The 25,040-nt window shown below is 37.1% G+C and overlaps 4 protein-coding genes and 1 long non-coding RNA gene across 12 annotated transcripts in view; 3 read left to right on the top strand and 2 right to left on the bottom strand.

Annotated features, from left to right (window-relative positions):
* Positions 1–1,885: 1,885 nt before the first annotated feature.
* On the top strand, positions 1,886–8,157 carry LOC126852900 (protein transport protein Sec61 subunit alpha). 2 transcript variants are annotated; one of them, XR_007687886.1, is made up of 10 exons: positions 1,886–2,084; positions 2,267–2,334; positions 2,581–2,646; positions 2,731–2,941; positions 3,033–3,290; positions 3,417–3,583; positions 3,787–4,176; positions 4,255–5,356; positions 6,646–6,873; positions 7,931–8,157. XR_007687886.1 is itself a non-coding variant. In XM_050598182.1 (8 exons), the coding sequence occupies exons 1-8, from the start codon at positions 2,078–2,080 to the stop codon at positions 4,516–4,518; spliced, it is 1,431 nt and encodes a 476-aa protein (XP_050454139.1). In that variant the 5' UTR covers positions 1,886–2,077; the 3' UTR covers positions 4,519–5,490. The 2 variants fall into 2 exon arrangements, 1 of the variants encoding a protein (XP_050454139.1); XM_050598182.1 differs by lacking the exons at positions 6,646–6,873; positions 7,931–8,157 and having other exon boundaries at positions 4,255–5,490.
* Positions 5,417–10,204, bottom strand: LOC126852899 (integrator complex subunit 5). Its single transcript, XM_050598181.1, has 11 exons — positions 9,827–10,204; positions 9,622–9,751; positions 9,146–9,555; positions 8,912–9,047; positions 8,174–8,843; positions 7,841–8,082; positions 7,557–7,762; positions 7,237–7,383; positions 7,003–7,143; positions 6,662–6,922; positions 5,417–6,584 (listed from the first exon to the last, which is right to left on the bottom strand). The coding sequence occupies exons 1-11, from the start codon at positions 10,049–10,051 to the stop codon at positions 6,363–6,365; spliced, it is 2,790 nt and encodes a 929-aa protein (XP_050454138.1). The 5' UTR covers positions 10,052–10,204; the 3' UTR covers positions 5,417–6,362.
* LOC126852905 (uncharacterized) lies at positions 9,942–10,893 on the top strand. Its single transcript, XR_007687888.1, has 3 exons — positions 9,942–10,081; positions 10,509–10,584; positions 10,750–10,893. It is a non-coding gene; the product is annotated as an uncharacterized LOC126852905 (long non-coding RNA).
* On the bottom strand, positions 10,452–11,804 carry LOC126852904 (protein anon-73B1). 4 transcript variants are annotated; one of them, XM_050598191.1, is made up of 3 exons: positions 11,435–11,804; positions 10,855–11,027; positions 10,452–10,774 (listed from the first exon to the last, which is right to left on the bottom strand). In XM_050598191.1, exons 2-3 carry the CDS (start codon positions 11,023–11,025, stop codon positions 10,676–10,678), a joined length of 270 nt encoding a protein of 89 aa, XP_050454148.1. In that variant the 5' UTR covers positions 11,026–11,027; positions 11,435–11,804; the 3' UTR covers positions 10,452–10,675. The 4 variants fall into 4 exon arrangements, with proteins under 4 accessions (XP_050454148.1, XP_050454147.1, XP_050454146.1 ...); XM_050598190.1 differs by having other exon boundaries at positions 11,482–11,803; XM_050598189.1 differs by having other exon boundaries at positions 11,323–11,475.
* Positions 11,805–12,267: 463 nt separating this feature from the next.
* The window catches only part of LOC126853032 (uncharacterized), a 30,833-nt gene continuing 18,060 nt past the window's right edge, over positions 12,268–25,040 (top strand). For 3 of the 4 annotated variants that reach the window (XM_050598411.1, XM_050598412.1, XM_050598408.1), the window contains exon 1: positions 12,268–12,504. The gene's annotated coding sequence lies outside the window, so the exon portion shown is untranslated. Of the gene's footprint in view, positions 12,505–12,535; positions 12,706–25,040 lie in introns of those variants that run through there. The other variant, XM_050598409.1, reaches the window with a different exon arrangement.

Raw genomic sequence — 25,040 nt, 5'->3', positions numbered from 1 at the left:
TTTGATAAGAAAAGGTTATCGGCTATGATGATTTATTGTAACATAAAAATGTATATCACTCAATCTTCTGTCATTAATTGCAGGAAGAAATACTTTTGGAAAGGATGTTTATTTACTCTGTGCATATAAACAATATATAATTTACAATCGTACGTGTCTTTATTCGGATTTACGAATTTTTTTGTGTAGCAGATGATAACAGGATAAAATGTGTTTAAACGCATTTGTAAGCATTATCGAATTATATGATGAAATATGAAACGCATTGTATGTTTACAGATTTATGCAAAATAATATTAAATACTGTCTCCAAAAAGATTTTTTGTCCTAATATATTTTGCAATCTTATAAAATACATATTTGATATCGAAAAAAAAGATTTCTCTAAAATGTGGAAAAAATAAGTAAATCAAGAATATATTTTATATATGAAATTTAAAATTTTACACAATTTCCAAAGTATTATAGAAAATATCCGGCAACAATATATATTAATACTGAAACAATTATTAATGTGTATTCATAAATATACAATTGTACGCTATACAAAAATGTACAAACATCAAATCATACATGCGTGATAAAAAGAAGTAAAAGATAATAAAAGTGATAAATTAATCTATTGCAGTAAATCATTAGTGACATATAGGTTTTTTGCATAAAATATGAACCCTTGACCGATATTCAATCATGCAAACATTCTAGAAAGAAAACAAAATTACGTAATTTTTACTATGTAATAGTTTCGATAATATTTAATTTATTTTTATCTAATAATTTCAATATGTAAATTATATTTTTATCTACTACTTATCTCGCTCTCAACATATTTTATATTTTGCAGAATTGCAATATCGTGCATGCGTTAATTTCTGAAAAACTTCAAAACATTTAAAACACTTCTCTTTAGTTTATTTTAGTCATAATATTTTATTCATAATATTGCGACATTTCTAGGAATAATACATTCTAGAAACGCTCCAAATTTGGTATGAAAATATTTTAATTCATGACAATAACAATCGTAATTTATATATTCTAACTAACACTTTTATTTATAAGTGAAATAGTGGAATTTAAGCAAATGACTAGGCAAATGTTTACAAACTAAAAGAGTTGAAAAAATATATAAATATATAGGATAAATTTTTTTATACGCGAAATCAGAATTTTAAAATATAAGATTTATGTATTTCTCTCTTCAAAGGTCCGTATTTATATAGTTCGTTTTTATATTTAAGATCTTTTTCATTTAATGAATGAAATTATGTATAGCATTTTAAGATAATCTTCAATTAAAAAAAATATGAATATAAATACGAATCTATATAAAGATGAGCCTCTTAATCATAAGCACAGTCTTTATATCTATAGCTAAATTTAACATTAAAACATATAGCTTATAGAATTTTTTAACGCCTAGCGCTATGCAACCTGTCATATGATGCTGCGAGAAAGCGATGTCAATAGCGGGCTCTCTTTTACGTACACGTGAATCAAATGTAATATTAATAAAATATCAGTGCTCAAGATTCTATATGACTCCGTTTTTGATCGATTCTCTAAAAACCATTTAGAAAATTTTGTATGCAAATACAATTATATAAAGGCAATTTGAAATATGTAATTTATATAATTTACTACAATTTAAAACACTAGCGTTTATTACATATCTTATCGCTGTATTTACCACCGCTATGTCGCGCATGCGTGAGAAAGAAAGCTCATCTGTCATTCTTCTGACGTCAATGATCACTACCGAATCGTGCACAGCTGACGTGCGTGGCAGACTGCGCCATCTGACATCGACAATGACAGACGCGTAGGACGAATGAGTGGAAACGTGCCGGCCAACATCATCAGGTCACGTGACACTGGCATATTGATACGTGTCGGCGGGGTGAGCCACGACTCTGCTACGCTTTGCCAGTCGAGCGTATACGCGGCCGCTTTTTCGTTCGTTTTATGACAGAGAAGGAGAGAGAGAAAGAGCGTATTCTCGGCGGTGTGATCTTCGTGATCCTGTGAGGGACGATCATTTGATTCGTAGTGCTAGTCGCTTCAACGTCAAGACAAAATGGGATGTGAGTATATTCGTCGTTTATCAATCAAAAATATCCTCTCTTCACATAGTTTGCGTTTGCCGGAACCTCTCGCTTGTATGCGCGTAACCTCTCTCACATCGTATAACATATTGTTGGCGACGCAAATTGCTCGACGTACGTACATTTCCATCTGCGGTTGTCTTTCATCTTTTTGCTTTCAGTCAAGTTTCTCGAGGTGATAAAACCGTTCTGCAGTATATTGCCGGAAATAGCGAAGCCACAACGAAAGGTAAGACTGCACGATCTATTTCTGTCTCTCTCTCGTATTTACAGTTTTGTGTACCGTTTTTCTTAAATTCCTTGATTACCTGGTAATCAAGGAATATGTATGACGCCTAAGACCAGGCCAAATATCCTCTACCATCTGTTTATGACGCATGTCTAAGACATTATAATACACAATATGTAAAGTTATTCCTGATTTAAGGAAGAAAACCTTTAATATAATCTCATTACAATTATTGTTTTTCTACAGATTCAGTTTAGGGAAAAAGTACTATGGACGGCAATTACATTGTTTATTTTTCTAGTATGTTGCCAGGTACGTTGACAAATCATATAATTGTTGAAAGTTAATTTAAGTTTTATAAATAAATGCTGATACATATAATCTTGTTATTTTCAGATTCCATTATTTGGTATCATGTCTTCAGACAGTGCAGATCCATTTTATTGGATCCGTGTGATACTTGCGTCAAACAGAGGAACGTTGATGGAATTGGGTATCTCGCCAATCGTTACTTCCGGTCTTATTATGCAACTGCTGCACGGTGCAAAGATCATTGAGGTCGGTGATACACCAAAAGATAGGGCGTTATTCAATGGTGCACAAAAATGTAAGTATATTAAGTTAAGCTTACTAAATTATTTTATTATTATTAAATTTAACTGTTAAAGTCGTAAATATTACTTGTTTTTTTTTTACAGTGTTTGGCATGGTTATTACTGTTGGGCAAGCTATTGTTTATGTAATGACTGGAATGTATGGAGATCCAACTGAAATTGGAGCTGGAGTTTGTCTTTTGATTATTATCCAATTGTTTGTCGCTGGACTTATAGTATTATTATTGGATGAGCTTCTTCAAAAAGGATATGGATTGGGAAGTGGAATATCTCTCTTTATTGCTACTAACATTTGTGAGACTATTGTTTGGAAAGCATTCTCACCAGCCACAGTTAACACTGGTATGTTTTTAATCATTATTAAAGAAAAATATTGCTCTTGAAATATTTAAATTTTAATATACTATTAATTATGTTATATTAATAACTGATTAAAGTTATATATATATTTTTTTTTATATTTAATAGGTCGTGGTACGGAATTTGAAGGCGCTGTAATTGCTTTGTTCCACTTACTGGCTACTAGACAAGACAAAGTCCGTGCCCTCCGAGAAGCATTTTACAGACAGAATCTTCCAAATCTGATGAACCTTCTCGCTACTATTTTAGTGTTTGCTATCGTTATCTACTTCCAAGTAAGTTGAAGAACATTGATATAATCTAATAAATATTATATTGTGCATAAATAGCTAAACTCGAAATTAAACCTATAATTTTTTGCTTGTCAGATCGATTACTTTTATTATTAAATTATACAGGACATGTGCCCCAATTTCTGATGTTTATCTGCAGATGTTTTATTGTGATGATTATATTCAATATTATATTTTATTTTTAGGGCTTCCGTGTAGATCTTCCGATCAAATCTGCCAGATATCGCGGTCAATACAGCAGCTATCCGATCAAACTATTTTACACCAGTAATATCCCGATCATCTTGCAATCAGCCTTGGTGTCCAACTTATATGTCATTTCTCAAATGTTGGCCGTTAAATTCCAAGGAAATCTCATAGTAAATCTGTTGGGCGTTTGGTCGGATGTTGGTGGCGGTGGTCCCGCCAGATCGTATCCAGTCGGTGGATTATGTTATTACTTATCACCACCAGAATCGGTCGGCCATATCGTTCAAGATCCCGTCCATGCCGTGCTCTATATTCTCTTCATGCTTGGCTCATGCGCCTTCTTCTCCAAGACATGGATCGAAGTTTCTGGAAGCTCGGCGAAGGATGTTAGTACAAATCTTTTATTAAAGGACAACGTAAATCTTTTCCACATATTGTAAAAACCAATAACTTACTACTTACAGGTTGCCAAACAATTGAGAGAACAGCAGATGGTAATGCGAGGTCATAGAGACAATTCCATGATTCGCGAACTGAATCGGTATATTCCAACTGCCGCAGCATTTGGTGGACTGTGCATCGGAGCTCTCTCTGTGCTGGCGGATTTTCTGGGCGCTATTGGTTCCGGTACCGGTATCTTACTCGCTGTCACCATCATATATCAATACTTCGAAATTTTTGTTAAGGAGCAAAGTGAAATGGGTGGCATGAGCACATTACTTTTCTAAACTTAGTTCAACTATAGATTTGAAAAGTAAACTTTTTTTTATTCTGAAGAACTACATAATTTATTGTAAGATAAGAGACTTTTGATCGAATTGGCAGAGTTTGTGTATGTGTATGTGTTGTGTGTGAAAGTGTGTGTGTGTTAAAGTGTGTGTGTGTGTGTATGTATGACAAACTCACGGATGTAGACATATACTAACGCCAATCGAAGGTTCCCCTCCCCCATTTCACCCGCGTTATACATAAAATCGCACATATTTAACTTACGATTGTATATTGTTGATTCTATGCTCAAAAGATTGTGTCAGTGACTTTCCAAAAAAAAAAAAAAATACACTTTTTTGTAGGATATATTAACGTAATTATTGAGACACGTTAAACATTAATAATGCTATACAAACTGTTCACAAAAAAATCATCAAAAATCATTAGCCTGATAAAGGCAAGAACATACATTGACAGAATGTAGAGATTAAGAACTCAGATATGCAACAATTAAAATGCTCGCAAAATATAAACGCGGAAGATATCTCGCAAGATTTGATGCAATCGATATCTTTCATACAATAAGCAGTATGTACATAGTAAGAAAATAATTGAATATTTCCAACATTTTTTACTAGCGTTTTTGGGGCTCTGCGTCATGAAGAAGAGCCGCATGAAGAGTCAATCGCATATACATACGAGTAAAATCGTGACGTTTATATTAATTGAACCAATATATGATTACGAATATAGTCATTTCAGGACGAGACACCCACCTAGGGTATTCGTACAGCAATTCGAACAGCGTTCGTTCATCTTGGGTACCATTCATTCCTGTATTGATAATAATATGAAGTAAGTTAATATTTGTTTTTCGTATATATATATATATATATATATATATATATATATATATATATATATATATGTATATTTAGGAGAAAAGAAGAGAATATGCTTTTATAAATATTAAAAACATCTTTTTTTCGTCTTCCTCGTTTTATCTCTCCTCAAACATTTTATCGCGTTTTATTGATTATGTTATGCGTGATATCTCGTTTCGTCATTCATTTATTGTCCTAAAATTCGTAAAATGAATTTCTATCCATTGTCATTAATCGAGAATAATACAACGCGCGTGATCGATTACACCATTAAGAAAAAAAGATTCATGTGTTGTGTAATATGTTATATATATAAAACAGAATGTGTATACAAGAAATTCTAGTAAAAATTATTTCCTATTTTATACAATGCGTCATTGTGTAGTTTTCTACTTTATACGTAGAATTGTTATAAGTGATATACATGAATTATAACTACTGTTATAGAATATCAATATATATAACAGGAAGAAGAAAAAAAAACATTAAATGTACTTATTGTCAATACATTAAATTTTTGCGAAAATATTTAAACTTAATATTTGTATATATACACACACTTATATATTTATAATCTTGAAAAACATGTTATATAAAATAATACAAATCTTGTGAGTTTCTTCTCATAAAATAGATGCATTTTGATAATATTTTCATCTTGGTGCACACATGCGTTATCTCGATTTAGTATTATATCAAATTTTATATTCATCATATATATATATATATATATATATATATATATATATATATATATATGTATGTATATATATATATATATATATAAATTATTTATACAATTTTTTCTTTTATATATATGCGCTTGTATGATTATATGGTTTCAAATTATAATTTAATGTTATTTCTGTCAAGAGAATGCTATTTACAAGTGTCTTAAGTGTGTAATTACACATTTATTAAAATCAATTTAAATCTCTATTTGAGATGTATTCTATTTCTCTTTCTCTCTTTGCATTTTATTTATTTTCATTATAAAATAACGTCGAGTATAGAGATCCTAAAGTGTGAATATTCGCCAGCAATACTAAACGGAGAGTATCTGTAAAGCGTGCATTGGGCAATGATGTGTCGATATCCCTCCAAGCTATATTAGCACCTTCGCTCCGCGTAAATAATGCAGGAGACGGTACATTCTCGCGCATGTACGCCCATAGACATTCCCTCATTATCGTATTTATCTGCAATGTAAATTAGAGCCGTTTATTAAGTATGTCTTACTGAAATACCCCTCGATTGCAGGATCGAGAATTTGTACCTGGTGCGGCTGTAACACAGGCAGAATATCTCTAATACTCGCCAATGGCGGTGGTAATAATTGACCAAGCGCCATTATATTGACGAGCGAGACACCTTCCTCCGTATTCCAATTAGCCATCACGGTTGCAGTAATACCTCGCAGTAAAACGGAACAATATGCTAACGCTGGTCTGTACCAGGCAGTCAATTCTAATAATGTCCATAGTAGAGGTACGTCCTTAAACTTGCGACGAATTTGCAAATCCCTCTCTATCGTAACCTGTCAACAATCAAAATCGTTATTTTATTGTATCGTAACAAACGGCTTAATAGATGGTTCAGCTGAATAATGAGAATTACCTTTGTAAACTCCTCATCAGGCCATGGAAGGCCATTGTACATTACATCAGGGGACACTAATTCGACCAACAACAAGCTGACCATTGTCAGAGCATCCAAGTTGACAGGATATCGATCTGACTCCTGGTTGCTACAACAAGCCTAAAAAAATATTCAAACTAAACGTTAGGCTGTTTGATGCGATACTTGTCATTTTATCATATGGATAAATTGCTTTGTCGAATTTATCTTTACTTTTATGACGTCCATTAATAACATTTTATTTAAAGTTAAAGTTTCCTTATCGATCGAATTCTCCGGCAGTAGTCTTCGCGGACCATGTCCTATTACACCGGCATGAAATACTGATGAATGTCGCTGTGCTAACATGGTGCTCGTTACCTGCGAATGAAATCATTTAAATTCAACATATGTTCATATATCAAATCAATTCAATATTAATAAGATGTTGCAACAAACAAATACGAAACATGTACTTTTTTCGAAACACATCTTTCGTACGTTTTATAAAATGTATTTTTTTAATCATATTTTTGTGTATACTCTATACACACCTGTTTATGATTCTGATGTAATAATAACGGCTCTTCAAAACGGGGCTCAAATTTTTCCTTTGCTCCAAAGTGTTTTGCCTGCTCATTATCGATACTGTTCTCTAATATTTCTCTGAGCGCCAGCACGCGAGCGCAAGGAGAATAACATGTCAGATCCTTCAATAAGTGACAAACCATCTTCACTCCTTGTTCTTTTTTTATGATATCTAAGGGGGACAAAGTGGATTATCTTGAACATTGTTACTTAAAGTAACAAAAGACGTTAAACAACGACGTTTATTTACCTGTTTGTGCAATGCACAAGAAGAAATATTGGATGACTGCCCTCGTCAATTTCAATACAAGTTCCACATTGAGAATGTAATCTTTTTCAGGCGTGCTTAACAGATCCAACAGAGTAACGATATCGTTCGCCAAATCAAAGTTGTCGGTTCTCATTAACAAAGAAGATATTTGATACAAATTTGATCTGAGGGCTCTGGTAATCATCGATTGTAATATTGGCGCTTTACTCGATTTTTCCCACCTAAATGAAATATAAAAACAAAATTATAATTATTATATTAAACTATATATAAAAAATATACATAATTATCAGAAATATTATTGGTACTTGCTTTAACATTATAGTGAGATTTTTAAATAACTGTCTCGACTCCTCCTCATTTATGACATTTTTATAGTATATCTCTCTTAACGCTTGCTCCAAAATCTGTGTAAGATAATCGTGACCAGCAAGGATGTTTTCGGTTCCACATTTGTTTGCAGGAAACAGTACGATGTTGTTAGTGATAAGACGTATCAAGGCTGCGAGATGAAACGTCGTTGGCGCGTTCACCAACATGTGAGATGCCATAGACACGACTATATTTGGACTTTGACTTTTTAGAAAGCATAACAGTCTAACAGCCGTTTGCACGCGCAGTGGATTGGGATTCAATAACATTGGCACTATCAGCGATATCTCCTGTTTGATAGAACTCAGGAGAGCGATATTGCCGGATTGCGGTCCGTGTGTTCTCAACAGAAGATCTACTTCTTGTAAAATCAATTCTAGTAACTCCCGACAAATGTTTTTCACATTTTGTGCTGCGTTAACGCTATGATAGCCGACGTTGCTCGTATTTAGACTCGTGTCTAGCAATATATTAATTATTTCGGATGCGCCCTGCTCACATCCTAACGCCAAGTGCACTGTCAAATCTATTAATGCTGCCGGTTGATTGTCAAAGTATTTACACCAATCTGCTGCAAATAATGCTAGACGCGGTATGACATCGGGTCTCACTATAATAAAAATTTATAATTGATCATATAATTCACCATAAAAAATATAATTTCTATTGAAGACTTACATGTTTGTAACACATTGCTGGTCATCGCTTTCAAAAGAGTTTGTGAAAGTGAAGCTAAATTCAAAAGAAATGGTACTGTGGCTAATTTCTGCTTTTTAGTATCTTCATCAAGATTTACATCTTCGTCTAAACTCCACTATAAAAAGATTATTGCAAGTATATTAATAAATTTTTAAGGCAAATATTAATATATGCTTTTTTTAGCAACATTTAACATAATCTATCAAAACTTGCCTCAAACAAATCTAGCAGTGCTTTTCTAATATCTTGAAAATGGCTACCCGCCAAATGTCCCAATATGCCAACAACAGAATTTAATTTTGGGTTCTTAATATTATATTCGTAGCCCATGGCACAAAAGTCTTTTAATCCACATGATAGCACTCTAGTAATCACAGTATTCGGAAAACAGCTTCCCACATGAGCAACCACCCAATCAAAATATGGACTATGTAGCACGCTGGTATCTAACAATGCTTTGATACAAGACTCTGTATCAAAGTGCATAAGACATTGTAAACATTGTGCCGTAATATCTATCAGAGTTCGTGTTGCACGGCATGACATCCATTGCTGTAGAAAATCATTGATCCCAGCATCGACAGGCAAATTGCGACGTTTTGAATAATCAGAAGATACTTTGCCTGTGAAAGAAATATGTGACTAAAAATTGTATTTCACTTCTGTCCAACTATACATCAAATATATACCGAGTAAGTCCAGTGACCATGCTGATATAATAGGCGCCCACGCTTCTGGGTTTCCATTAATGAAACTACTCAGAACAGCGTGAATCTCTGCTATAATGCTCTCTTCGGGTATTGGTAGATTTTGATTTGTCTGCAAAAATTGTAATTTATATTATTACATATTATTGTTCATATCACATGTGAATGAAGTGTGTTGCTCACATACCTCGATCTGACGAACGTATTTCGACACTGCGGTGAAAAATACATTGCAAAAATATTCGAGTACGGCGTCCCTTGCCGCGGGTACATTTTTCAGCAAAAATAACGCCGTACGTGTCACATCTTGCATGTTTGCGCTATGAGAAGGCCTGGATACGGCACCGGAGATAAATTTTCTAACCTCGGCCAGAATGTCCTGAGGCGACAAAGTCGTTGTGTTGTGCAGCATTTTCGAATCGTCTACAATAATGCTTCAATTGTAAGACATCGGCCAATTACATTTGCATTTCCGATTAATTTCATCGAGTTAAATTCATCATATGGTGGTATTAAAAATAACGTGGCGTTCTCGATGAAGAGGTTATGTAGTAACAACATATATACAGGGTGTTTAAAAAATCTATATCTACATTAGCGTGGAAGAAAATTAATAATTTCTCACTTTTTTGGAGGACAATTTTTATTTGCAAAATTCATTAGTAATCCTTTTATTTCATTCTTCATTACATCTAAACTATTTTTGTCTTTTATAAAAATAAATATAAAATAATTACATTTTTAATTATATATGCACACAAAAATAATAGGAATAAAGTACATGTGGGATACATAGATATAAGAAAAACATATATTTAAGAAATTAATATTATATTTTTTTCAACACTAACTTTATATATATATTTCAGAATATATAACGTGGAAGGAATTATGTATTCTTGGAAGTAAAAAGCCTTCAAATGTCAGTATAAATAATCATAAAATGTAAGTATAAATAATCATAAAATGTAAGTATACAAATGTAAAAATAGATAAATTAGAAAATGTAAAACTTGACTGATACAGAAAGAATGTCTTAACGTCTCTTCTTCTTCTCCTGTTTGCGCGGTCGGTGAGGTCTTCTTGGTGTTACTTGAGGACTGTTTTCAGAACATTCTACATCACTTGGATCATCCTGCAATTGTAACAATTATTGCAGTAGGCATAAAGAAGAAATTACATTCTCAACAATTTGACATAATCACAAGATAGTACCTTCAAAGCTGCCACACCGTCGGATGGACCTGCCTGATATATCACTATAGACAATAAGCATATAATTTGGAATACTGCGCCAACATAGAGGCCAAATCTCAACAATTGCTCAAACAGAGTTTCCTCTGCTGGCAGTAAAAGGCGTTTGAACTGTGGATCTGTATCTGCCATTTCTGCATATGGAAAAAATATAAGTTAAATGACAACTTACACTTATATTAGAGATGAGATAAAAATTTTATTATATACTAAAGAAGATAATATATTTATAAGTTATATTTAAATTCGAACAAACATAAATTATTCTTCATTGGATAAATTGCAATATATACTGTTATAATCTGTTATATATGTTACTTTAATTATATCGAAATATTATATTTCGTTCGAACAGAATCGCGGACGCATTTGTAATGATTCGAAATGTCCCGTTCATTCGCGAATTCAATTTCAAGATTCTTGACGCACTATTATTTTTTTCCCTGTGTTCTCTTTATCCTCAACGGTTTTCCATTCTTTTATCTCATATTCTTTCTTTTCTCGTTTAACGGATTACTCGCGGTTCTTTCGAACGATCTACCATATCTCGCCAATTGCCAACAAGGGCAATTTTCCGATCGACGATACCTCCTCAATCGTGTCGGTACATGGTATTCCGCTATTGTTTATGGGTGTTAGAGAGTTATGTATGTATGAGAGGTATGTGCGAGGAAATCAATAACAAGCGACCGGCGTCAATCGTCGCGTTTTGGGCGAAGCGACATATAATGCCATTATTGCGATGCGTTCCGCAACATTTTTTCAGCAACTGTTGTAAATCATCGTCGCTGACAATCGTGACGTATTTCGTACAACGATAGCGGTTCGATTTTTTTTTTTTTTCAGAATCAGCGAAGTACATACAATCGTAGTCGCGGTTGCGCTTTCTCGACTTACGCGCCGAATTTAGCCGAATACACTCGGCTCGATTCGGTTTCGTCATCTGCCCCTCTTCCCTTCTCCCTAATGTTGGTAGCGCATGGCGATCGTACCTGTCGCGTTCGCCGCCGGATGGCACTACGCGCGATAGTCGCGACATCTGTCAGCGACTGCGAGTAGGCTTAGCCAGCTGGAGCATCTGTCATCGACTTGAATTTACACGCGAAAGATTTTCATCTTATTTTGTCGTTCGTCACGCGTGCGAGCATTTCAAATCTTGGATTTTCTTCGCGCTAGCCTAGAATTTTGTAAATTGTATTTTTGACGGAAAAACGACGTCGAATTAGAGACGACACGGAAATATCGAGCATGGGCGGATCCGATCGATTCGAATCTCGCGCGGCGCGACAGAAGCGCCGGAAAATGCGCTGGGTTCGAGGCTCGCTCGCTCGCAAGTCCGTGGATGTGAACCTTTGTTTTGTACATTTGCACAAAAGTAATGGCTACCACATCTAGTTTTCGAGTAATGTTTTCCGCGGAGAGCCCGGATTCCCGTGTTTATCGCGGTATTTAATAAGGCAAGATCGGCTTGCGCAACGCATCGGCGTCGGCCGAGATGCGTGCGGTATCTATACACGAGCTGTTTCGACTGCCTTAGTGTCATTTTCGTCGAAAAATGCCTGTGTTTACATCCGAATTGCGACCGAGCTTCTGTGTTCCTGTCACATTGAGGTAAGCGACGCTTTCGCGGATCGTAAATGTCCGGTAGTGCGACGGGGTCCGGATCGCGAGAGCTCGTCCGTGGAAACGCGAACCGAATAGATATTCATCGGCGACACGTATTCATCTTCGTCGGCGACGACGACGACGAAGATAATCGTCGTCGTTGCTCATCTTCGTACTACTCGCCCTGGTGTATGCATGTTTAAAACCGTGAGTTTTGCCCTTTTTTTTATCCCCGCGACCGAGAAATCGCGCGAGTGTCCGCGAAATCGTCTTAAAGAATCGAATGAGTCTGTCGTACTTAACCAAAAAAAAAAGTTTCATCCGCCCGAGGACGAGCTGTGCGACGCGGATCTCGTCCTGAAAGAGAAAGAGAGCAACGGGAAACGTACGTCGCGTCGTTGAATCATCCTCATCGAAACGAGAAGCGAGAAATATTCCGCGGGTTATAATTCTGTGCATACGCAATTTTTCGTCCCGGATGGTGGCAACAATGCCTGGTAAGATGGTGAGCGAGGGCAGGTCAAGCACACACATCACATCACGAAATATTACGGCTCGCGTTTTCTGCGATCGCAAAATACATTTCCCTCGATCACATCACGATCATGTGTTACGATTTAGATGGTTTTAGAGGAGATAATCCATATATTTTCATCTTTCCCGCACTCTGAAAAAATCTGTTAGATTCTATTATATTGACACATTGCACTTAGCTAAATAATCTTTAAATCCTGTACATACATTATTATAATGTTTGTAATGGTGTATTGCTTTTTCTCCTTAAGGACACCAGATGAATAATATTTCTTGACTTTCATACAATCTCATCTGTGTTGTCTTGACATATCTCCAGACAACACAAGTATAGATGTTTTTCTTTATGCTATTTATTCTATTTATTTGTTAAATCAAATATAATGCTTTGTTCATCAGTTGGTTTTAGGTGGTTCTTGTTGAAAATTCTAAATCCAATGGAGGTTTCTTGTGGCAATAATAGAATAAATCAATCATCTTAAATCAAAACGAAACCATTTGCTGTACCTCTCTGGAAGAGATATTTGAGTTTCTTTAAGTAACTATAGGAAGGTAAGGAATAGAACCCAAGAAATATAAATGCCAATGCAGCACAAACGATAACATTTTATTAGCGTATAAAGCTGTTTTACTGCAAAAGCATATGTAGATTCAAATCTATACAAGGACAAATCTTTCATTAGCAATAAGTTTATTATTGTGATTCAAAATATGTACAAAAATATTTTACTTTTTCTTTTCTGTAAAATGTGTTAGGCCATCAAACACACTTGTCCAAGGATTACTGTCAGACTTTGAACAAAACTTATTATCAACACAAATCAGGAGGTCAGGATTTAATAACAGCATGTAAATAATCGTTTCATTATATTAGGGAACATTTTTTTCACATGAAATATTTTTTTTTTAGACGCAACAATTTCTGACATTATGTCTTTTTTCTGTGTTAAACTTTAATGTCAGTATTTAAAATTTAATTGATGGCATCATCAATTATAATTCCTTGAAAGTTACGAAAGTCCTGAGATTTCATGGATCTAACCTAAGCGATTAGAAGAGAGCAGCAAAACGACAATCGAAAACTATTTCACGGCGGGAATAGAAAAATGTAGCCAGGCGGCGCTCGTTTCGCTCGATGACGGCCATATTGCCAATTTGTCCTGCCCGACCCTCTCTCTCCCCCCCGCCCGCTCGACTACCCCTTCGTCCCCGCGCGCGCGTGCGATGGCCTCTCGCCACCCTCCATCGTCCACCTTTACAGGATCTTTTCACGAGTGCGCGATTCCTCGTACTCTTGTCTCTTCTATTTTCCCTCTCGCCGTCACCCGTTCTTGCTCTCTCCGCGCCAAGTTTCCTCGTTCTTGTCGCTACAAGAGCATATCCTTTAGCGTTAAAATGCGCGTCCGATATATTTATTGTGCCCTTGCGTATACAAAGGATTAGTATGACAGATGTCGAAACGCGTGAACAATCATATGCATATACATAAATGCGGAGAAATTTCAAGCTTTGTTCCTGTATATGTTCTCTGAACGAGACAGAAAACGCTTCTCATTTTTCGCATTTTTATTATCTTATTCCTTGATACAAAATAAATCTCTGTAAATTTTTATCGCCTTTCGATTCTCAATCGCAGACAGAAAGTCCGTTTAATCGTATCCGAGATTAGGCGAAAAGTATCATCTCGCGTGTCTCTCATTAGACCTGGATAAATAACTTTAAACGAAATTTCATTCGCGAAATCCGTTCTTCTTCCGTCGCACGGGATTTCATTCGGCGTGAGGTTTATCCGCGAAATGTTGGCCACACTCGTTTCATCCACTCCTATCCCGGATTTACATCCGCGCGCAGATCTATATTCCTATTTTTAGACAAGCAGCGCGCACGCCGGGCCGACTCCGGAGGCCCGGTGCCGCGCGATACGCCGGAAGTGAAATATTAAACAAGACGACGCGCTGTCTATCCGCGCTATAACGGCACGCTTAATCGCCATTCTAGTACTGTCATTGCAGAATTTCATCAACCATGACGATGTAACCTTTTTTTTTATTTATTTATTTTTTATTATTTCTATTATTTATATTATATATTATATATATAATTTATATTATATTATATTATATTATATATTTTATATTATAAATTTAATGAACGTCGCGTTAGATAACGCGATCTCTACATTCGCAATAATTTTCATAATCTACCAAATAGATCTCCGCGATTGATCTTACCGCCAAAGTGTGGAAATCGGGAAATTAATTGGTCGAGAGAGAGAGAGAGAGAGAGAGAGAGAGAGATATCGCGTTATCGCTTCGAGTGCATTCGATTAATGTGCTATTGATTTGCTTGACTCTCTTACGGCTTATGCATCCATGCACGAATCAATTATCGATCGGTTTATCCAAACCCGTAGACGTACTGTTTTCACAGGCACCATGAAGACCAATTTGAACTATGTTTCACAACAAACCGAAACAATCGAATTACAGCACCTTTTTGTGCAATGGACCAAAGAGACAATAACGAGAGAGAAATATCTTTAATCGAAATATATTGTTTTTCTACGTTTCAATGAGTTTTATACAAATTTATATAGCTAAATCCTTCTATAATTTTATGATACAACAAGTTTTAAAATACGACATTCACAGAGTAGAATCAATTTCGAATAGTAACAATTAAAATAGAAAATACAAAATTATGCACACATATTCTGTATATTATAACAATATTGTGGGGATGTTGATTAGATGAAATAATTAAAATTGATTCTAATCAATCCGAACATAAGATAACGTGATTGTTATATTTTAGTATCATTTTTTTTCAAGTCTAAATATGCGCAGTATTGTTTGAATATTTTCTGTATCGTCGACAAGATCGTCTCTGCGTGGGCGAACGGCCGGCGATGGTGTTCACCGCGAGGTGAAATCGTATCGACCGCGAAGGAAAGGAAGTCGCGCGGACTGAGCGAGTGAGCGAGCGACACACACACATATAGAGTCAGATTAGATACATTTTGGATTTATTCCCATGCAATTTACGAGAGAATGCACAATAACAATATTATTGTTATCGATATTACAATTAGGCGATAATACTATTATTACCCTCGCGGCGGCCAAGAATATTATTATTACAGCATCAATATAGTAATCCCGTTGTTAGGTGGCTAGAATTTTTTTCTCGTATTTGGTATAGTTTATTTTTTTTTATTTTTGTAAAAAAAAAAATTATAGAGAAGAATTAATTATAATATGAAATTAAATATACAAATTAAATAATAGAGATAATAATTATTAAATGAACCGACACGATCCTTTCTCTCTCTCTCTCTCTTTCTCTCTTTCTCCATCATCTCGACGCCGCGCGAGCGAGTACGTCAGCAGCAGCGCCCGAAGAAGAGGCGGCCGCGAAGGGCATCGCGTTTCTCCTCACGCGGCTTTAACCTTAACCCGGGCCGTTTCGGGGTTGCGATCGATAGGCTGCATTCTCTGCGGTCCGTCATCGACGCTCGACTTGCCACCGTATGGATCCTAATTGCGGCGCGACGCGATTGACTTTTAAAGCGGCGGCACTGTGCATAATTCATGAGTCATGCAAATCCCAATCAGCGCGCACCCCCTTTGCCCCTTTGCTTAATCCGATCCCCGCAATTGGTCAATTCAGCGAGCGGACGAAATCGGTCAGGTAGCGGTCGCGTGTGGGCGCGTTTTGTTCACGCGCGTCATCATCTCGGGCGAGCTTGCGCGCTTTTTTGCGCGACTTTTTTTTTCCGCGATCTTCTGTCTCTTATCATAGCGCGTGACATTTGACGCGAGAGACAGTCTCGGGAGGATCTAGGGAGATGTTATTTTTCCAATTAAGTTTGACAAATAAACGTAACGAGAACAATTTAAAGTTTAATTAACACTGTGAGTGAGAAAATCTTACGATCAACATTCGAATCGAATCATTATTTAACGATGACGATTTTTGTTTTTTCCAAGCGAAGATCGGCTCTACATACTCGCCGCATAATTCCTCCCGTTCGCATAATGAAGGATGGTGAATCTGCAATTTTTTGCGGATCATCGACCGTCGTCATCAGGGGTCACAATGTCGTGCGAAATCACGACGTCACGCGATAAAGGCAACGAAGAGAGAGAGAGAGAGAGCGGTGCCTCTTCCATCGGTCGACGATTGTTACCGTCGATTATCCTCACGCGCAGTAAAATATCAATCGTTTACCGGTCATTTAACGAGATACGATTTATCGAGGCGACACGTCCGATTGTGCAACAGTTGATGCAATTAAAGATTATCATATGGGGCCGATTGTCTTTGGCGGAAGATATGTCCGGATGAAAATCTGTTCAGATCGATCGCGAAAGGACGTACTTGACGTGATTCGATTAAGTACTTTCGCATAAATTAATCTCGAGAACGTTTGAAACAGATTGCGATTGATAATTATATCTATCGATATTACTATATCGTTTTTTTTTATATTGTAAGACATTTTAAACAAGTTCGATAAGTGGATGTTATCATAACTTGTATGTACGAGGATTAATAATTATCTCATCTCGACTAAGGAAGATTCACAAAGACAAGACGGATGTAACATTATATTCGCTGTGATATCAGTATGTGCGCTAGTACAAAAACGCGTTATCAGTGATTCAAGCCGTGGAAACATCATAGTCCGAGTTTTACTAGAGAAATCGTAGATAAACATTGCGTTTTGACAAAATGGCCGTGTTCAATATTTACAATTAAAACTTTTATCTTCGACGTCGACATGCGTCTTTGATTAGAGAGCCGTAATATTTTCTATATTAATCTTTATTTGCTCCAACAAGAATATTGCGATTGTTCGTATCGATTTATACAATTAACATTTAAAAGATAGACATCTCTCTCTTTATGTCATGCAGAATCGCATTTTTTTATTATTATTTTATTATTAACACAATCTCCCTTAGAAATTGCAACATACGAACAGAAAACATTTCAAAAGAAAACGCCGTAGATAAAATTATATTTTTGTTATAAAATTATTTATTAATGAGACTTTTACGCATATAATTTACATGATTTATTTACATATTTGTAAAATATTATTTTATAACATATATTTATTACATATTTATTTAGATATAATAAAATTTAATTAAATATTTATAATTGAAATTGATGGAATTGAAATAAAATTCGAGAATCTCGATATCGACAGATACGAATGCAGGATCGATACAACAATTGCGTGTTTTTTACGCACTGTAAATGTGAGAGATTGTACTTTCGTTTACGCTTACGCGTACTTTGAATGTCACGAATCGTGCGCCATTGATTTGCGCATCAAACTGCAAGGATGCGTTTCTGCGGAATGACGTCAGCGTGTAATAATGGCGCGTGCAATTCTGACATCACACAGTTTCGTGCCGAGTAATAAAGTCATACGCGTTTTACGGAACTAATCGCGACATCCTCTGTCTCTCTCTCTCTCTCTCTCTCTCTCTCTCCATATTTCTTGTATCGATCATATTTTCGTAATGTATCGCAGTCGATGCGCGTGCGATTACGCATTTACATTGACAGTCGATTAATTTTCTACAATAATCCGAATACACATCTGGTGTAATATTTGTCTGTTAAATTGTTTCATCTCGGATAACATCGGGAGAATATTGTAATCATTATATTCGTCAATAATGCAGCGAATATACATACGATATTTTACATTTTCGTCTGTATTAATGATACAATATCATAACGGCCTTGTTACGATAATAAACACTTTATATGCGAATAATTTATATATATATATTTGTTGTGTGTCAGCGATAACGGAAAAACGCATTTTCGACGCGTTTGTACGCTCGTCCCCGTGCATTCACCCTTTGATGATAAGAGTCGTAACGCATCTGACCCTTCTCTGACGTTGCAGAGCCGTAAGTCGTGCGTAAGAAATTATTAATTTTTCTAATTACATTTTATTATGATTGATACATATAATTTTTTTCTATATATTTAATTTTGTATCAACTATCGATTTCTTTATATTATCGTACGCGAAATTAGTTTCCCGAACCAATTCAGATATAGCAAAATTTTGTTCAAATTTGGCATCGCCGTTGAAAGCGGCTCAGCTGTAAAAGTAATTAATGCTTGTCGCGATTAATCTTTATCGCGCGCGATGATTTAAATTCCTGCGGCCGAGATATTCGAGGGTATTCGGTTTTTGTAGCACGCAATATAGAACAAAGTAGATCTTTCCTGATTGCGAGAAGATATAAGAATAAAAAATAAATAAAATCATTTTATATATATATATATATATATATATATATATATATATTATATATTTTTAATTTTTCCAAAAATAAATTAATATTAATTTTTCAGATCGTGTCGCGCTTCGAAAATTTGAGCGCTATTATTTACGCACAAAGTCGCGTGGACGCAATTACGTCAATTCGTAATTGCCTCATAAATTAAGCCGCCTGTTAAATTACACCTAACGGAAACGTGGACGACAACTCGCTATTGCGCGCGACGAATTAATCGGCATTATACGGCGTTAGATTAAAAAAAGAAAGAAAGAAAAAAAGTTATCTTCTTCCGCCATACAGCTGTTCGACGTGGGTGTATTTTTATTGACACGCTTCGTCGCGCTCACGTGAGGAACGACGTATATTGCGTCGCGCACATGTAACAGGCCGAATAATCACGTGTAGTATAATGGACACGCATGCGGATGTATGTATAATACGTGCGTGCGTGCGTGCGTGCACAACGGACGAAAAAAAAGGATGTTGATCTTCTTTTAGCAGGTTTCTCACTCGACGGAATTTTTCCCGCCCGACTATATTTTTCTGTTTCTCGCACCCCCTTTATGCATTTCTTTCGGTCAAAGTGAAAAGTTCACGTTCTCTCTGTCTCTGTTTTCTCTCTCTCTCTCTCTCTCTCTCTCTCTCTCTCTCTCTCTTTACGATTGCGTAAAACATTTCCTGTGCTCCATTTTCCGCCCGCGCTGATAACCTTAACGCGTAATCAAACAACGTTGACATTATGCTCTCTCATTCGCGCAGCTGGAAAATAGAATATAAATATCGAGTCGTGTATCAAGATTTATTTATTGAAAAACATCATTAACTCCTTATCAATTATTAAATAATCGAAGATTCGAATGCGATTACACTGTCTGTCAAAAAAAAGAAAAAAAAAATGTTAAATATGTTGACGGAAAAATGCCGCGTTACAAAATTATATAATTTCTTTGACACACTTGTTCTTGAAGCGTTGCATTATTTTTCCGGAATATAATCATTATTTTATCGTGTCACTTAATTTCCGTACGACATGCCGAACATTTACTTTTCGTACAATTCCGGATTTGCGATTAAATATCAACACGGTGTCACGCAGATGCACCGACACCCTATACGTTATCGAGACGTATTTGAAATATGATCGCGGATAAGCGGAACGCAGGGTTGATGCACGAGAGCAAAAGAACGGGCGAAGGAGAGAAAGAGAGAGAGAGAGAGAGAGAAATGGAAAGAGGAGAACTTACGATTCGTCGGGGGTAACCTTGGATGTAATAGCGGAGGCGCACACAATGCCGGGTCGTCGTCTCTTTCGCGTCCTCCCTCCCGTCCTTCTGGGACATCCATGTTAATACCGCGATTCACTCGCGCGATATCGAACAAACATTGGTTTCCAATGGAGTGAGCACTATCCTCTCTCTAAATCCGTCATTTTACTTTTAAATAAAGCATACGCGAACTTTGACTTTTTGTCAAAAAATAGCATCCATTCCAATTTTATAAATAATTCTGGATTCTGTGCAAATGGCGTTGTAAATTATATATGAAATTTTTGGGAATCATAAATCGCGTTTCAAATGCGATCTGATATCTATTCCGATCTATATCGCTTCTTGTCCCAGGTCCTTCCTCGCCGAGAACTGGCATTCCTGACTGATTAATCCGCCGATTAGCAATGCGAGGTTCTTATGACGGTCGCACGACTGGAAAAGAGTCTCTGTCCACGGTGTAAACCAACGTTCGGTGTATCCAACGCTCTTTTCTCATCAAACATATGTCATGATTATTAAATGCTAACTAGACGATTGGAATAATAATCAGTTGAGCTTAATGATGCTTAGAAGTCAACTGATTTTTCTTTTAAATAGTCGTTTATCAATAGTAGCGCGTATTTAATCATAGATCAAATTAATTATACAGTATAACACACACATACACAATCTCAGAAATGCATAAAAATAATAGACTTTTTGTGATTAACTGATAAGAAAGATAGTTTGAAATAATTAAAACATGAAATTAAAATGTAAAATTTTTTTTCTTTGTTGGCATCTGGAACACTTCATCTGTCAAGATGAAAGAAAAAAGAAAAAAAAAATGCTACAACTTTTGCTGAAAAGAAACAAGAAACAATGTCAGAGGTTGCATATTCTCTGGTAAGGAGTTTCATGGAGATAAATGATTTTCTTTTTTTATAAATCTCAGTAGGAAACGAGATGATTCTAGAATTGGCGACACTTGTCTCGTGGACAAGGGAAGAAGGGTGAGAAAAAAGTAGGAGAGAAAGAGAGAGAGAAAGAGAGAGAGAAAGATACATATATGTTGCGCGCGTCGCACGCAAGGAACGCGGCCATCTTTCAGCGGCTGGTTGAACGAGCGCGAAACCGTCGCATATCGACCGTCGCGAAAGTACGAAAAAGGGGATTGTTGCGAAAACCACCATTCGCATTTCTGTTACGTCAAACATCAGGATAGAAATTCTTCAGCCGTTACTGTAACAGCGTCATGCAATTAGATATGATACAGCGGGAGCTCTGAAAAATTCCATTTTCCCTTTCTTCATATAATATATACATATATTTATATTTATATATTTATATTTATATATTTATATATGCGCGCGCACACACACACACACACATTCTAATTAATATATTTAAACACATTAAACACATTAAAATTAATATATTTAATATTATGAAGGAGAATGGAAATTCGCCGTAAACGATAGGCGGCAATATGTGCAGAGATGCGGCGAATGGATTGGCGCATATCTCGAATCTCTTCGGGTACATGACTCTTGAGTGGCCACTCGATTCCCGCTGCAATCACTGCTATCGCGCGCGTCGCCCATTATGCGCGGTTCCCAGCCGGCTCTATATTGCATTCCAAAATGCGCCGCGTGACTACCGCGTAAACCTCAAGAGTATGAAACTACGCGCCTGACGTTGCACCTCTCTTATACACTGTGGATTAACCGATAATTGTACTTCTACGATACTCCCATTATTGTTCGACATCGCGAGAAATCTAGTCCATGGGTGTATCCGAGATGTCTCGCTGCGATACTTTCATCTCTTTTTACTCTTTATTTTTAGAATTATATTTAATCTTTTTTTTTTTTTTTGAAGGATTTTAAATGTTTTTAGAGAAAGCACGATTTTTAAACGTGAATTTACAAGGCGACGCGATTTTTTCGCGGTAACGTTAGCACAACCTCGCATTGTTGCCCAGAGCCTCACCTAGCCTTACCTACCCTTACTCTCTCCCGCTTATCTTCGATCGAAGCAACTATATGTACAACAAAAAGCGCGCAAATATCGAAATAAGCGAGCATCCGCTAAAAAAAAAATGCTCTCTCTCGTCTATTTAAATTTTATTTCATTGAATAAAATGTATCGTTTTGTGCACATACGCATATTCAATTCACAGTAATTACTCGAACCATTATCTGACGCGGTCGATGATTTATAAAAGTCGACTATATCACCAAACAACTTTGCTGTCAAAATAACGTCCTTCTTTCTTTTATCCTAATCAACTGTTATTTCCGCGCAATCGATATCAATGTACCATTTATTCGTTTTGTCGCGATGAGCAATTCTCCTCCCCCCTCTCTCCCCCCTACGTGTTAAATAAACAATCTTTCTTGCACTGTGCGGGGTAAAGAGCATCGGGAGATATCCAGCTTCGTGTCGCATTGTCTCTCTCGCATCTCGATACACTTCCAGCGACGTTCGCTTCATCCTGTTTCCCTCCCGCGTTTCTCTCCCCCCCCCTCCCCCTTCCCCCTCGTCGTGACTCGAACCCGTCGAGGGACTCCCCCTTTGACGGGGAGAGCCCCTGCCGCTCCATCGTGAACCCGTGGCGTGAAGACAGCGCAAAAATGAAGAGAGGGCAGCGTAGAGATACCGGTTATTGGCGGGGACTGGCATATTTCACCGGGTGTCCGGCAATCAGGCCTTTGTGTACGGCTCACTGCACGCCGTTGGTATACCAGCACACGCGCGGAAAGGTAGGGGGGGGGGAGAGTTCGGGGCAGGGGATGATGTGCGAGGGAGGGGCAGGAGATGGGGGGAGGGGAGGATGGTGGGAGGGCGCGGCGCGGAAGAGGACGGGGGTGGAAGGAGCGATGGTGGACGGCGACGACGGGGAAGAAGTGAGAGCGACCGAGAAACGGAACGTTTATGCAACGGTGTGGAACCTAGTCGTAGGTTCGTACGTTCGTGAGGGATGCGCGGGGGCCACAGCTGAATACATATACACTACACGCGTATACATGTGTGCACACAGACGAGAGTATCTAAATGACGTGTATCCACGCGATCGATATTTTCCGGCGACCGTATAGAGTGCTTAAAAAAATGTTTTTGACGCTTTTTTTCCTGATGAAAGATCATACCTTTCCTTTACCTTCCTCTTCGGCTTTCTTTCGATTCTTCGCAGAAGAAAGCAGTTTTCTCTCCGGAGAGTGAATTTCTATTATAGTAAGATAGTAAGTTTATATCACGGTAATTGAAACGCCATGTTAAAGACCCGTTTGAATTCGATTTGAGATTAAGAATGAAACGAGCAAAGCTGCGTTGACGAATATCTCTCGGAGGTCTCCTAAGCGCGTCTTAGATTACAAGAAACTTAACTGAGATATATACGAAGCTTATCTCGAGATTCTTTCCCGAGGAAATTCGAAGAGATGTGCGGATTTACAAATTCGCATAGCATCTTATAATCTCTAGAACGTAAGATATCTAAATATCCTAGTTTGGGAGTAGTTTAATCTGATCCAGATGTTTTTGCATCTTTAATTCTAAATGCTCGAACGGTGACGGTGTGAGCGGATGATATTGGTTTACATTGTCCGCGGTTACTGTAGGTAATATTGGAATCAAATTGACTATAGGCTATGTTTTACACGCATTCGCTATTAAGCGCTTCTCCTCTTGCTCTCCCTTCTCCCCTTTCGCTCTTTCTCTCTCTCTCTCTCTCTCTCTCTCTCTCTCTCTCTCTCTTCTCAACACCATCACCCCGCCACGAACAGGAGCGGATTGAAATTCATGCATCTGCAAACTTGAACATCGCGACTTGTCATTCTTCCCTTACGTTCGACCTTCGATACTCGATATGATTTATATATAATTTCACATATTACTGACGTAAAGATATTAACAATTTGCGTCTCCACAAAAAGTCAAAGAACGTCTTATCGTTAATATAATTTGACTGACGTTTTTCTCGCGTTTCAAAAAAAAAAAAGAAGAAAAAGATACGATTCCAGTAAAACACGTATCGCATATAATGAGGGGCCTTACAAATTATAATTAACTGAAAGAGGTCAAGCGATTCGCGCCCCGAGAGTTAACCGACACCGCCGGCCCTGCATCTCCGTGACGTTTGCGCGGCAGTTACATCGGCCGGGGCCTCTCTTATAACGAGGCTTCTGCTACACACAACGACGGAATGCGCGCCGCGGAGAGTCGCGCACGCGCGCGAGAGAGCAACACCGTTTTCCTGTAACGTCGACCGAGAGGGACAAAGGAGGGAGGAAAAAAAAGCGAGAGAGAGAGAGAGAGACTCTCTCTTTCTCTCTCTGAAGGGGTCAGCGACGGAAGCGTCCGTCGTGCGCAATCCGCTCGCTTCGTAAAAGCGACTCCGTAAAATCGGCAGCGGTCGACAACGAGCTCGATTGATAACGCC

The sequence above is a fragment of the Cataglyphis hispanica genome, chromosome 11 (assembly GCF_021464435.1).
Source record: "Cataglyphis hispanica isolate Lineage 1 chromosome 11, ULB_Chis1_1.0, whole genome shotgun sequence".
Taxonomy (NCBI): Eukaryota; Metazoa; Arthropoda; class Insecta; order Hymenoptera; family Formicidae; genus Cataglyphis; species Cataglyphis hispanica.
Note: the sequence above shows the minus strand (reverse complement) of the source record. Positions and strands in the feature narration are given on the sequence as shown.